Genomic DNA, 15673 nt, shown 5'->3' with positions numbered 1-15673 from the left:
CAACAGCCAATATGTTTAGCTGTTTTCTAAAGTAGTCAAATGTGTCCCTGTTGCCGAAGAGTGCTAACAACAGCTAGAGTATCACTAATCAACATGGTCAGATTATCTGTATTATCTTTTACACTGGAAACCAAGGTTGCAGGAACATTGCTTTCTTTCAACCCACTCAAACATGTATCCTGATTAGTCTCCACACCACTCAGCCTTGTGAGCACATCTTCTACATATTCCATGAAATTGACATTAGACAATTGCTTTAGTTCTGACTGTGAATCATGAAGCTGTTCCCTTGTATCCTTCAACAGATCTGAGCAGTCTTCAAGAGCCGAGACATTGGGATTTCTTTTTTTGAGCTTTTCTATAAACCTAGAAACAGGTTTCGCTACTTCACTAGACAAACGGACTGCAATAACAGAAAGCTGGGTTAAATCTGCCTCCAAAGCCCCAGAAGCTTTGGACAATGATGAAACGCAAAAGTGTGTATATAAGGCATTACTGCAGGCATTACTAATTGTATCGGAAGTCTGAGCCCAGCCTCCATGAATTGCTAAAAACATGATTGCGCACAAGAGACCACTTCTGTAGGACGCCATGCTTGGAATCAACTGCTCTATTGAAATCACCGACTGAACCAAATGCTCTATTAATGTTTCCCTCGCTTCTGGGACAATATATAGCTCAATCTGAATCTGCTGCATACAAAACTTTCATGGTTGTCATTCAGTAGCAACAGGCTTTTTGCATGCCACTGGAATTTTATATAGTGCACGGTTTTGCGAGATACATATTTATCTATTTTTATCCTTTTTCCTCGTGCATTTAGAGCTAAAATTAGATTTAATGCGTTTCTTGGATTGTCTTTTAAAGTTCTCGCACTTCATGCATGTCATTCTCCTCGTAAACGACTGCTGTTTTGTGTTAACAACTACCACTTGTTACCCGAGGGCGTTCTTTTATGTGAAGTGCGCGACCTGTGTTGTAACTCTCGTCCGCTCGTTTTTGCTTAACATCGCTTCTAATAGTAACTCTCGTGCGCGACCTGTGTTCTAGATCCTCTATTTTTTTATCCTCTCATTTATCATGCAATATATCTTGTAACGTTTGTTTATCTCTTTCAATTATGTTCCTCCTTTATTTATTTATTTTTTGTTTGTATTGTTTGTTCAGCTAGGTCTTGATATCACAATCTGTATTATATTTATATCCTCCTCTGTTTGTGTAGTGTCATCCTAGATCTCCTTGACTAATTCATCTATACTTATTCCTATTATACCATAAACAATATATTACGTTTTGTTTATATTATCTTCTTCTACCACGACACTCTTCTCTTAGCTAGTAGGCGAGCATGGGCCTTTTAGTGGACTCCATGGTCTCACTTCTCACTCTTTGCTTGGCCTCATCATTTTAAGAACAAAGAGTATCTACTATCTACTTATACATAAGCTCCTTTTTTTATAGATCTCTTTTTGTGATCTATTACTTAGGAACAAGTTTAATTCTGAAGGCACTTGTCCAAATGTTATCCAATAGTTGTGTTGCCTTCTCTCCTTTTTCCTTAATGGTGTCAATCATTTCCTTCAAAAATTCCTATATTATATCTACCATTACATAATTACTACTCCCAATGAAGTCCAATATGACTTGGATAACGATCTTTCATTCTCTACAAAAAATATTCTATATAGTTGTGCTACTTCCAATGATTTTCCTAGTCTATAAAGTGATCTATACAAGGAAAAATATGGATTTATTTTTATCTTTCTTCTTATGTGTCTAAGCTTTGATATTTTCCATTTTCTTATTATTGGCCCTTTTTTTTTCCATAGTTTTTATTTTTTATATTTTATCCCTTCTGACTCTCTATGAAACTTTTGTTGCAAGTATTGTGCTTAAATTTCTTCACCTCTTCCTCTTCCTCCTCAACTGAGATAATTTTGTTCTTATCCTTTTCATTCTATGTTGTTTTTGGATCAGAGCACCCAACTTCTCCTTTATTTTTCTTGGAACTTTTATTGCGTGGAAATTGGAAAATAAGAAATACAAATACTCAAAAACATAAAAAAGAAATTAAATATAAATCCTATTTACCAATATCATTACAAATCTCAGAAAGAAAGATGCGTTGATGTTGTTCACCTTGAAAGTATGTGGATGCTTGATCCTCACATCATAACATATGTCATAAAATGTGATTCTAAAAGGGTGGGGAAAGGATCTTATTTATAGTTTTATAATAAAAAATCAATAGATGATAAGGATAAGAATGATGACATTGAATCAACTCAACTACAAAATGATTTTTTTCCATTTTGAGTCTGTGAGAGGATAATAATAAATTATTTATTTACATGATGGATAAATGGGCACATAAAGGTCCTATTTTAAAGATTGAGTTAACTAATGAAAGAAGAAGCAATATCTAAGATGGAAATGAGTTAACGTATGAAGAAGATTATGTTTCTAAAATGAGGAAGATTTGATTAAGGAAGATGAGTTAACATTCACAACCAACCTTTCATCCATCCTTCTAAATAAAAATTTCATTTCCAATCAATCGCGTTAATCTATATTCCCTCCTCTGAATAATTATCTATCTATCTTAACCAAGATTTTATCCATCATCCTATTTTTCCAGTTTCAATCCTAAATCCAGTTTCATCTCTCATATTCAATATTAATTCTCATTTTTCTAATACATCATCTTAATCTCCATCCCTCCTCCAAGAAAAAATCCAATTCTCTCAACCAACCTTTCCTCCACTATCGTATTCTACTACTATCCACCCAAATGGAACACGATATATTAAGACGGGGGTTGAATCAACATTTGCCAATTCAAACTCGACTAAACATCAATTACCATTAATAACTTCTCCAAACATCACGTCTAGATTCACCATTATAAGTCTTTGATCGTGAGGAAAGTCACTACATAAAGTTTGAAATATTTTCATATGATTCAAGGGATCACTTTTACCTTTATAAAGCTCTAATTGAGAGACTTCCACATGTTTAGGAGGGACAACATAGACAATGCCATCAAATAATGGGCTCGCTACATTAAATGTGGGCACATTAATCTTGGATTGGGTAATGCAAGCCAACTGTTGTTGTAGGAATGAAACAGTTTGAGCTAAGTTATTGATGGTTGCTTCAGTGGATGGATTGAAATTGGACATATTGGATTGTGATGGAGGAGTAACATTGTTGTATGAAGGTTGAGGTTAAGAGTACGGAGGTGGAACACTATGATAGAAGATGTAAATATGAGCACACTAGACAAGGATGTAGGCATAGGAATCGAATGAATGACTTGACTAGTAGCCTGAGCATAACCAAGGACTTCGGCACAACTTTTGATAGGCATGATATTACTGTCAACAATATGAGCAAAGCCACACAACAACTAAAAACCAAATTTATCACTTTGCACCATCCTTTTTAATCCTTTAACCAATGGGATTGCCTTACTTTTTGGGTAATTTTTTTTATAAAGATAAACAAGTTTTACAGGGACCTGAAACCCAGATTATTACAGACCAAGGCCAGCAGCCAACCCGACCGAAAAACTAAGCAAAACAAGGTACAAACCCCACACAGACAAAAAGCCAAAAAACAAAAACCAGCTAAACCAAAAAACAAGGCAAAGCACTCAACTAAGAGAGTGAATCAATTTAGCATTTTTCTAAATAATCCTCTTATTGATTTTCTCCAAATCCTCCATGATGAATCTGGAGGTTCACTGGCCCTGGGTTCGGCTCCTGGTTCTAGTGCAAGGACCCGAGCTAGTCTTCCCACCAGTAGCACTCTTTCCACCCTCCGATGCAATCTTTTTCTGCTTTTCCCCCAAGGGAGGCTCACTGGTGTTGGTCCTGGTTCTATAATCAGTTATCATGGAATTATTTTTTTCCAAACCATCAGCACTGTTGTTCATCATCTGCCTACTGATTTCCACCAAATTGTTCAGGTTTTCTTTGATCTCACTCGCATCCTCTTCCATCTTCTCAATTCTGTGCTCTTGGTGAACCTTCATAGTTTCCACATCTTGAGAAATTTTCTGGATCATACTCATGATCTTCTCAGTTTTATTGGGCCCAAGGGATTCCGTGAAAGTCTCAACAATTCCTTTAATACCATCTTTTAGGGATCCAATTTCCTTCTCCACCCACTTCCAACAGATCTCCTGACTTCTAGTAGCCTCCAATAGGGAATTTCCCATCACCCTCTCCTCCTTTATCTTACCTTAATTTTGTTTGTTCTCAAACCCATGTTTCTCATCATCCACATTGATAGGGATGTCCAACCTAATCTCATGGTCCAGGACTTTGGACCCACTAGGTTTGGTTAGTTTCATTTTCCTTTTGGTGGGTGGCTCCAGGTCTTGCATTTTCCTGCTACCAGATTTGAACTTACTTGTCGCCCACCTTGGAGGATTGATTTTCCTGCTACCGTTAGTTCCCAGGGTCACCATAAGCTCCCCTTATTTCTTTGGTCTATACTCAGGGTGCTCCATATCTTTGCTATCACGCCAATCCATGGCAGTACGACTGTCATCCTCATGCATCTTTGTATCAGAAACCAACTGCACATCAGGGTTAGAGGAGGAAATGTGGGTTTTATCAATGGGGGAGGGTTTCACTTCATGATCTTGGGCGTATTCCATAATCAACAAGATAAGCCCTTCATGAATCATAGGGTTATCCTGGTTTTCAAAATGTTTAACTAAACTATTCCCCAAGGACGAAACCAAATAAAAGGGAATAGAAATCAATATACCGTGCCTAAAATGGTTTAAGATATTAAAATGATGTGAGAAAATGCTAGCACATCTACCATCCAGGGTGATGTATCTCATGATGAATTCTGCCATATCAGCCAAGAGGTTTTAGAATCTTTTCCTAAAAAATAGAGCTCCACGAGCTTAGGAATATATTATGTCATTTGTCAATCATATAAATTTTAGGAAAATAATTAAATTTATTTACCACCAATTTGCAGCAGTTTAAACTTAAGTTGATCTCAACTACAAAGTTCATAGCATCCTTAAATTTACGATCTTAAATTTTTAAGCTGAAGTGCAAAACAAAATTTATGGGACCGCCAACTTTAAAATATTCCTAAAAAATCTTAGCAGCTCCAGCTCTATGTTTTAGGTAGCCCCCCTCCATGGGACCCAGTCTTAGTCTCTAGAATACATTAAGACATTATTATCGTTTGTACATGATAGATACATCATAATAGATATTTGGTGCATTCTAAGAGCTAGATAACCATTCCCTTCTATAGAAAAGGTCAGGTTTTAAAATTTAAACAATACGCTCTTAAAACAAATTTTTATTCTCATTAGAGGAATTGGCAATGGACTGAGACATTAACATCACCCAAATTTACTCTTCTGGTGAGAGGTTTATTGGGACCATTTTTAATAGTAAAATGGAAGGGATGTGTAATAAAATATAAATATATAATATTGTATAGATATAAAGCATTAAGCTTTTAAATTTATGTACAAAGCTATAATATAAGAAAAACTTACATAAAATAGAAAATCATAATCTTAGGAGTTATCGAAATAATTCTTCCCTAATATTTAGCTTGAAATCTATTTTTTCAACCTCAATTTTAAAAGCATAGAGAAAATTTACAAACAAAAAAATTCTTTATTTTTAATATAAAATATATTTTTTCTTTCAAAATTAAATTATAGATAAATATCAAATTTTTCAAAATATTAAAATTAAGAAATTAAAATTTTTAATCTATTTTATTAGATTTTTTTTTAAAAATTATAATTCCTTTTTTAATTAAAATTTTCATTTAGAAACGTGATCTTTATATATAAACATTAATAATGTGTGAAATTAAATGACAGGATATTATAACAAGGAATGGAGATTGGGATATTTATATAGCGGAGAGGATGAGGGAGAGTCTGAGAGAACCGTTCTGGAATAATGGTGGATCCGCAAGAAATGTTCGCGGAGGAGAAACTGGTGGGATCAAGTCGAAAAATGCGGAGGGAAGTGGAAGCAGACTTGGTCGAGATTAATATGTCAGATGATATTGAAGAAAATATAGAACTATGGGTGGAACTAGTGGTTATCCGAAGGGTAGTACGATCTAGATACGAGAGAAGGCAGATTAAATATTGGATTAAGGAGAATTGGAAAGCCAAGGTAGTGGCTTAATTCATACCAAGGGGATTCCTCATTGTTATTTTTGCAGAGGTGGAAGAGAAAGAGGAGACCCTTCACCACGGTAATTGGATTGTCAAAAATTATCCTTTATATATGCAATCGTGGTTTCCAAATTTCGACCCAGTGCCATTGGCCCCGTATGACTGCCCTATTTGGATTTGGCTGTATAATTTACGGATCGAATATTGGGGAGAAAGTAGCATGGAGAAAATAGGTAGAACTTTGGGGACACTATAAATAGATGAGAGGTTGGTGGAAAATGACTCTTATTTTTATTCAGAATCAAAATCGTTGAAGTTAGAAGGGTTCTCCCCAAGATTTGATTGACATCGAACGGTAGGATATGGATGCAGAAAATTGAAGTGGAAGTCGACAAGTGCCTTTGTGAAAGATGTGGAAGTAGGTCTCACATGAGAGAAAATTGCAAAATATTTGTTGGGTCGGCTAAGAGATGACTTATGAAGAACGGGAGTCATGAGATGATTGAGAAGGCAATTACGACACCAAGAAATGAGTCAATAATCCCCTCCAGGGCTCTGGTCATCAAAGAAGCGAATGGAGAAAAGAAGAGGGAGTAGAACAGGGAAATTTAAAATCACGATGAAATTTCCCCCACAAATAGGATCATTGAGCAAGATAAGGCCCCTGGCAAATCTCAGGAGGCTCAAACGGGCCTGTCAGACACGGAAGTGGAATATGATGTGAGGTTGGTAGAGGAATTTGATGATGAAGATTTCTTGGACATTATCGACCCGATATCCATTAACCAATCGACTAATGCTCTATTGGGGAGAACCAAAGGTAATAGAGGGAGGAGGAGTAACAAGCAAAAATGAGAGGACGGGGCTAAGGAGAAAGGAATCATCGGTGTGGTCAACTTTTTGAGAAGATCCAAGGGAGGTAAATCCTCCATTGGAGGACAATGAGAATTCTCACTTGGAATCAAGGGCCTTTCAACTCTTGACAAGAAACGCTTGGTTAGGCATTCGTTAGAGAAATCCTCTAATGACGTAATTCTGCTCCAAGAAACCAAGCTGAATTTGGACAAGGCGCTTAGTTTCTTGCATTACTGCTCTAGATGGGAAGGTTTTTTCCGAGAAGCTAAGGGCTATGCGAGTGGTTTGGGAATCTTATGGAATCCTCATGTGGTTAGGATTACCCCTAGAGAAACATCTGACTATTAGATGATTTGTAGAGTGAAACTTATTGCTTGTAATTCGGAGTTTTCTTTGATCAATGTATATGGACCGACTAAAATAGAGGGTAAGGTGAGAGTTTGGAAGGAACTATCAGAGAGAATTAGAATCATTGGCAAGGTCTGGCTAGTTGTTGGAGGAGACTTTAATGCTATTCTGGACCTGAATGAAAAAAAATGGTGGTCTGAGGAAGACCAACAGAATAATGGAAGACTTTAAAAGTTTTGTAGCAGAGAACGAAGTGATTGAAGTTTTTCCTAAAAATGGCCAATATACATGGATGAATAGGAGATTGAACTTCACCAACATTACGGAGAGATTAGAGCGGTTCTTGGTGGGCCAGAAATGGATGGAAGGCCAATTCTCCTTGGTGACGAACATTCTGTCGATTTCTATATCCGATCACTTCCCTATTTAGTTAGAACTTGAGGTACGCAAGTCACAGTCCTCTAGGAATTTTAAATTCCAAAGTATGTGGTGACGAGATGGGCAATTCCAATCTAGTTTAAAAAGTTGGTGGGACGAAAGTAATAAATTCAAAGGTATGTCCAGCTTCTGTTTTGTTAAACGTTTACATTTTCTTAAGGATAAAAGTAGGAGGTGGAATGTAGAATCGTTTAGGAATATTTTTTAAAATAATTTGAGGTTAGAGGAGGAGCTTGCTTCTCTTAATGAGAAGGTAATTCTCTTTGGGATGACCAATGATGAATATAAAAAAGAAAAGGAATTGAAGGGATGTCTATCGGAGGTATTGGCTAGGGAGGAGATTTATTGGCGCAACAAATCCAGGAAGATGTGTATTTCACCTAGGGACTTAAATACAAAGTTCTTTCACTCATCGGTGAAGGCTATGAGATTGATCAATAAGATTGAAGCAATCAAGGATGATAATGGTCAGTGTTGTTTAGCAGGAGATGATATTGAGAAGGTTGCAGTTCAACATTTTGAAAACCCACTTGGTTCTTTCATAGGCGGTGATGTTAGATATAGGGATAACGTATTAAAAGTAATAGACCAAGTCATATCCCAGGAAGAAAATGAAGCTTTGCATATGCCTTTCTCTCTGGAGGAAGTCAAGGAGGCGGCATTCTTTCTTCACCCTAATAAAGTGCCAGGCCTCGATGCCTTTATAGAAAAAGTATATCAAAAATGTTGGGACTTCAGGTGGGAGGACATATGGATGATGGTGGAAGAGTTTAGGAAGAAGAGGAGACTGGTCAGAGAAATCAACATCGCAATAATTTTTCTTATACCCCAAAGGTATAATTGTGAGATGATAGTGGATTACAGACCTATTTCTCTGTGTAACTCTATTTACAAAGTCATCTCAAAGGCCATGGCTTTGAGGATCAAGAATATTTTACATTAAATCATTTCGGAGAAACAACACGGATTTACCCCTGGCAGAGAAATCATCGATAGTATCATCCTGGTCTCGAAAACTCTTCACTCTATGGGAAGAGAGAATATGAAAAGGATGGTGGTAGAACTATACATGAGCAAGGTGTCTGACTAGGTTAATTGGGAATTCCTCCTCTTGGTCCTGGATAAATTTGGTTTTCACGGCAGATGGCTAGATTGTATGCGACAATCCATCTCATCAACCCATTTCTTAGTGTTGGTCAATGGTTATACATGTGGTTTCTTTAGAGACACCAATGGATTGAGACAAGGAGACCCTTTATCTCCCTCCTTATTTTTTCTAATGGTAGAATCTTTGGGCAGGAACATTAAGAAGAACTGTATGATGGGATTTTGCAAGGGAGTCGGGGTTCACAGAGACCTGGAGCCAATCTCGCATTCACAATTTGTTGATGATACGATCTTATTTTGGGAGGCTTCGGATCAGGAAGTGGTAGTGATTAAGGAAACTTTGGATGAGTATGTTGAGGCATCGATTCAAATCATGAATAAAAATAAGTCACAGGTGTTCCTTGTTAACACTAGCCAAAGGAATCAAAACAAGATTGAAAAAATATTGGAATTCCAAACAGAATCATTCCCTTCGATATATTTGGGAGTTCCCTTGTTCATCGATCGAAGTAATAGGTTGCTATAGGAGGAGATCATCAATAATTGTCAATCTAAAGCGGAATCATGGAAGAAAAAGTGGCTTTCATAGGCTGGTACGATTCAAATGATAAAATGTTTTTTATCAACGATCCCAATCTATAGCATTACATGTTTTAGGCTCATCGTGCGGTCCATTGGCACGTTGGACGGGTTGTTAAAGAAGTGAACTTATGGGAAGGATTGAAGGATTCTAGGAGAGTTATGCTAATAAACTAGGATACGGCGTGTATCGTGAAGGAAGAAAGAGGAGCGCGACTTAGGAAAATGGATCTATAGAACCTGGCTTTGGGAGCCAAATTGGCTTGGAAACTATATGTTTCCTCAAAAACCTTGGTGCAAGTTTATGAGGGAAAAATATTTAGACTAGAAGGACTTGGAAAGGAATTTTACCTTGGCCAACTCTGAATCAGGTTTGACGATTTGGAGGTTCATCTGGGAAAGATGAAGAGTAATCTTGAATCATCTGTCCTATAAAATTGGTAATGGAAAGAAGGCTCGGTTCTAGAGAGACTCGTGGAATGGGGTGAAAGCATTAATTGATTGTATTGAGGATAAGGAGTGGGTGTTAGAAGTTCAAGGCGGTACAGGAGAGATGGGAATTTAAGGTCCTAATATCTGTTACCTATGTAGAGGGAATGAGGAAACCGCTGAACATCTCTTTTTTTGGTGTCCGTTGGTGGTGAGATGTTGGGACCGGTTGATGGAAACGTTAGAATGGAGATCGGCTAGGAATAGGACGTTAATGGAATTCTTGCTTTCCTGGCCGACAGAGAGTAAGCATTCAAAATGGGGAGACTTATCCATGTGACTAGTCCTTCCATGGTAGCTTGGCGGATATGCAAAGAAATAAATAGGAGTATTTTTAGAGACGAGGACTTTTTGAAGGAATATTTAATTGTTGAAGTGGTGAAAGGGAATATTCCAGGGAAACGGGTGAAGATTTACTCCAAATGGGACAAAATGATGGAAGAGAAATGGGGTTTGAAGGATCTAGTCATCTGCAACATCATTAATAAACAATCTAAGAGGAAGGGAGTAAGATGTCGGGAACCAACCCCAGGTTGGCTTAAGTTGAATTTAAATGGAGCTAGCAAAGGAAATCCGAGTAAGGCAGGGTTCGGCGCTATTTTGAGGGATGATTCGGGAAAAATGATTATTGCAATTATGGGATTGATGGGAATAGCTACCAATAACAAGGCAGAGATATGTGCACTCAATAATGGGTTGGAGATGTGTGTGAACAAGGAGGTTTCGAATTTTTCTCATTGAAGGGGACTCACAAGTGATGTTAAATGGAGTGATGCGCTCTAATTTTATCAGCTGGAAATTAAATCAATGGCTACCAGCGATTGAATAAAAATTGAGCAAATTCTTGGAGTACCGTTTCAATCATTCATATAGGGAAGGAAATAGGGTATCTAATTGGCTTGCCAATGAATGTCTAAGAAAAGGTAGATAGATGGTCGAGTTGGATGAGATAGACCTGTAGAATGAGTTTAGTACTATTTTGGGAGAGGATAGGGAAGTACATCCTCCTGAGAGAATTGGATGAGATTTATCTTACTCAAGCTAGAGGCGGCATGGAAGGAAGTGTATTCGTGCCTAGAATTGTGTCTTCTAAATCAAAGTATAATGTTTTGACGACAAATTTTTTGGGTAAGGTAAGATTTTGTTCAGATTTAGGATCGGGTCAGTAGCAGTTTTGGGCAGAGTGAAGTCGTAGTTGGATAGGATAGACATCAGTGGAGATGACTCTAGATCATGCTAAAAGGGATACATTAGGAGAAGAAGTGTTTTGCAGAGCACAGAGGGAACAAAAGAGAAGTTGAGAATGGATGAGGACTTTGGACTTTGCACTTAGGGAAGCGCTAGAGGAAGAGATCAGCCGCCTTTTTAAGAAGGCAAATGACAAAGAAAAACACTCTGTGATCCAAATTTTAAGAGTCGACTTCTAGAACGATGGCCACGTTCATGAGAGGGTGGTGATGGAGAATATATTTAATCCGATCGTTGAGGTCCTTGGAAAACCTTCAGCAGCTATAGGGATAGTGAGGAGAATGATGAGGGAAGATATATACGAGGAAGTGATGAGGGCTGCACTGGATTCAAGATGCATGTTGGGATATTTCAACCTGAATGACGAAGGGAAGAAGGTGAAACAAAAATGGCATGGTCTTTGTTTAAGAAAAGACTGATGAAGGATTATGGCCTGGACAAGTTCAATAGATACATGAGAGAGAATTATGCTATCATGCCTGTGGAGATTATTGAAAGGGTGGTAGAAATAGGTAATGGGATTATGTATTTGTATAAATGAGAGGTTGGCTTTGTCTACTGTGTAATTTTGTTTTTCAGTTTTTAATAAAAAAGGGTATTGCCTCCTAGGAAGATCTCGCTTCAGAAAAAATTAAAAAATTAAAAAAATAAAAAAAGGAATGGAGATTGGAGCAATACTTTTAAGCCAAATCTTTTCTTTAAATCTTACAAACCTTTTTTCCAAATAAAACTAGAAGTGAACAACTGTTACGATCTTAAATTAAATTTAAATTTAAATTTAAGGTTAGTGTTAGGGTTCAAATGGGTTTATGGGTTATGTTAGCATAAAGATTGGGATATGCTTAAGGTTGGGATGGATTTACAATTAAGGTTACTTTAGGGTTATGGTTCGGGTTCAAAATAGGGTTTAGTAATTATGGTAAGGGTTAATTTTAGGGTTAGCTTATAATAAGGGTTCAATTACAATTAGTGCTAGAGTTAAATTATGGTTAGCATTAGGGTTGTGTTTCAATTACATTAGGGTTAGGGTTAAATTAGTCTTACACTTCAATTAGGATTAGGGTCTAGGCTCGATTAGGGTTAGGATTAGAGTTTAATTGAGATTATAGTTCAATTAGGGTTAGGGTTAAGTTTAAAAATAGGGTTGAATTTGGTGTAGATTAGGGTTGAAGTTGTAGTTAGGGTTCAAATGTATGGTTAGAGTTGAGTTTAGGATCAACATTAAAGTAGAGAGATTAGGGTTAAGGATTAATGTTATAATTAATTAGAGATGGGATTTGATTGTGGAAAGGGTTTAATTATAGTTAGGGTTCGTATAAGAGTTCAATTAGGGTTAAGGTTAAATTGGAAGCAAAGTTTTATTGGGGTTAAGATTCATGCTAGAATCCAATTAGGATCATAGTTGAATAAGAGTTAGGGTTCAATTAGGGTTAGATTAAGGTTGAATTTATAGGTTGTGTTTAGTCGTAGAGTTATTTGCCCGTGCAAATGAAGAGGATGCATATTCAATTACAAATATATCCTATCAGTTTTGAAACTACTATACTGAGAGAGGCGAGAGGGTTCTTGCATTAACTGATCTTCATAGCAAAATGTCGTTGCCTATTTGGTGTAAGTCCAAGAGCTCGCTTGGAGGACCGGAAAGCAAGTGTCCAAACCTGCAGCTGAAGAAAATGAAATAGTAGCAATTATTCTAACATAGATAGGAGCGATTTTAAAGAGACGATGATGAAGATGAACCAGTTGGTCTTCCACGTCACCGTTGGTACAATTCATTAAGATGGCAGTTACATTATCTGAGGATAATGTCAGTTACATTAGGCGATCCGCATTCCATTAAGTCTTTTTTGATAAAAGTGAAAATTTATTTGAAAATTACAGACAAGTGAAAACTGTAGTAAATATATTGATTTATTGGAAAAACTGTATTATATAGATGCCAGTAAATTTTGTGTTTTTAAGAATGAGTATCCAGATCACTCTCTTGAAAAATTATAATCTTTCGATTAATTTATAATATAAATATAATTCATCATTTAATTTAATTTATTTCAATATTTGAATACTCAGTGATGCAGGGTACACCATACTTACTGCAAGATTTTCAAGCATTTCATTAGTAATTTCTTTTTCATTGATCGTAGTTAATTTATTAAAATTATACTTATCATGAAATATAAAAGAATCTAAATTCCATTATAAAACATCAGAAAAAGAAAATAATTCATACAAACTATAAGATAAATGTTCAAAACAAATTAAAATTCAATAATATATCTTACAAATATATTTCTAAAATCAAACACAATAACAACATTTAAAACATTTCTTGAATCACAAACATTCCATTTGTATGTTACCAAAAATGGTATCTAAATAGCACAATGATGTATCTCACAAACAAAAGAAGTAACCAAAGATGAAGCTTGAACACCAAATATGTGTTATCTGCTATATATATCCCTCCTCACAAGCCAACAGCCAATATGTTTAGCTGTTTTCTAAAGTAGTCAAATGTGTCCCTGTTGCCGAAGAGTGCTAACAACAGCTAGAGCATCACTAATCAACATGGTCAGACTATCTGTATTATCTTTTACACTGGAAACCAAGGTTGCAGGAACATTGCTTTCTTTCAACCCACTCAAACATGTATCCTGATTAGTCTCCACACCACTCAGCCTTGTGAGCACATCTTCTACATATTCCATGAAATTGACATTAGACAATTGCTTTAGTTCTGACTGTGAATCATGAAGCTGTTCCCTTGTATCCTTCAACAGATCTGAGCAGTCTTCAAGAGCCGAGACATTGGGATTTCTTTTTTTGAGCTTTTCTATAAACCTAGAAACAGGTTTCGCTACTTCACTAGACAAACGGACTGCAATAACAGAAAGCTGGGTTAAATCTGCCTCCAAAGCCCCAGAAGCTTTGGACAATGATGAAACGCAAAAGTGTGTATATAAGGCATTACTGCAGGCATTACTAATTGTATCGGAAGTCTGAGCCCAGCCTCCATGAATTGCTAAAAACATGATTGCGCACAAGAGACCACTTCTGTAGGACGCCATGCTTGGAATCAACTGCTCTATTGAAATCACCGACTGAACCAAATGCTCTATTAATGTTTCCCTCGCTTCTGGGACAATATATAGCTCAATCTGAATCTGCTGCATACAAAACTTTCATGGTTGTCATTCAGTAGCAACAGGCTTTTTGCATGCCACTGGAATTTTATATAGTGCACGGTTTTGCGAGATACATATTTATCTATTTTTATCCTTTTTCCTCGTGCATTTAGAGCTAAAATTAGATTTAATGCGTTTCTTGGATTGTCTTTTAAAGTTCTCGCACTTCATGCATGTCATTCTCCTCGTAAACGACTGCTGTTTTGTGTTAACAACTACCACTTGTTACCCGAGGGCGTTCTTTTATGTGAAGTGCGCGACCTGTGTTGTAACTCTCGTCCGCTCGTTTTTGCTTAACATCGCTTCTAATAGTAACTCTCGTGCGCGACCTGTGTTCTAGATCCTCTATTTTTTTATCCTCTCATTTATCATGCAATATATCTTGTAACGTTTGTTTATCTCTTTCAATTATGTTCCTCCTTTATTTATTTATTTTTTGTTTGTATTGTTTGTTCATCTAGGTCTTGATATCACAATCTGTATTATATTTATATCCTCCTCTGTTTGTGTAGTGTCATCCTAGATCTCCTTGACTAATTCATCTATACTTATTCCTATTATACCATAAACAATATATTACGTTTTGTTTATATTATCTTCTTCTACCACGACACTCTTCTCTTAGCTAGTAGGCTAGCATGGGCCTTTTAGTGGACTCCATGGTCTCACTTCTCACTCTTTGCTTGGCCTCATCATTTTAAGAACAAAGAGTATCTACTATCTACTTATACATAAGCTCCTTTTTTTATAGATCTCTTTTTGTGATCTATTACTTAGGAACAAGTTTAATTCTGAAGGCACTTGTCCAAATGTTATCCAATAGTTGTGTTGCCTTCTCTCCTTTTTCCTTAATGGTGTCAATCATTTCCTTCAAAAATTCCTATATTATATCTACCATTACATAATTACTACTCCCAATGAAGTCCAATATGACTTGGATAACGATCTTTCATTCTCTACAAAAAATATTCTATATAGCTGTGCTACTTCCAATGATTTTCCTAGTCTATAAAGTGATCTATACAAGGAAAAATATGGATTTATTTTTATCTTTCTTCTTATGTGTCTAAGCTTTGATATTTTCCATTTTCTTATTATTGGCCCTTTTTTTTTCCATAGTTTTTATTTTTTTTATTTTATCCCTTCTGACTCTCTATGAAACTTTTGTTGCAAGTATTGTGCTTAAATTTCTTCACCTCTTCCTCTTCCTCCTCAACTGAGATAATTTTGTTCTTATCCTTTT

At 36.4% G+C, this 15673-nt stretch overlaps 1 protein-coding gene across 1 annotated transcript; it reads right to left on the bottom strand.

The window, feature by feature from the left end:
- Positions 1 to 13755: 13755 nt before the first annotated feature.
- Positions 13756 to 14313, bottom strand: LOC131870137 (pectinesterase inhibitor 4-like). The gene has a single exon (XM_059215818.1). It carries the CDS (start codon positions 14311 to 14313, stop codon positions 13756 to 13758), a length of 558 nt encoding a protein of 185 aa, XP_059071801.1.
- Positions 14314 to 15673: the final 1360 nt, after the last annotated feature.

Source organism: Cryptomeria japonica, unplaced genomic scaffold, assembly GCF_030272615.1.
Source record: "Cryptomeria japonica unplaced genomic scaffold, Sugi_1.0 HiC_scaffold_295, whole genome shotgun sequence".
NCBI lineage: Eukaryota > Viridiplantae > Streptophyta > Pinopsida > Cupressales > Cupressaceae > Cryptomeria > Cryptomeria japonica.
Note: the sequence above shows the minus strand (reverse complement) of the source record. Positions and strands in the feature narration are given on the sequence as shown.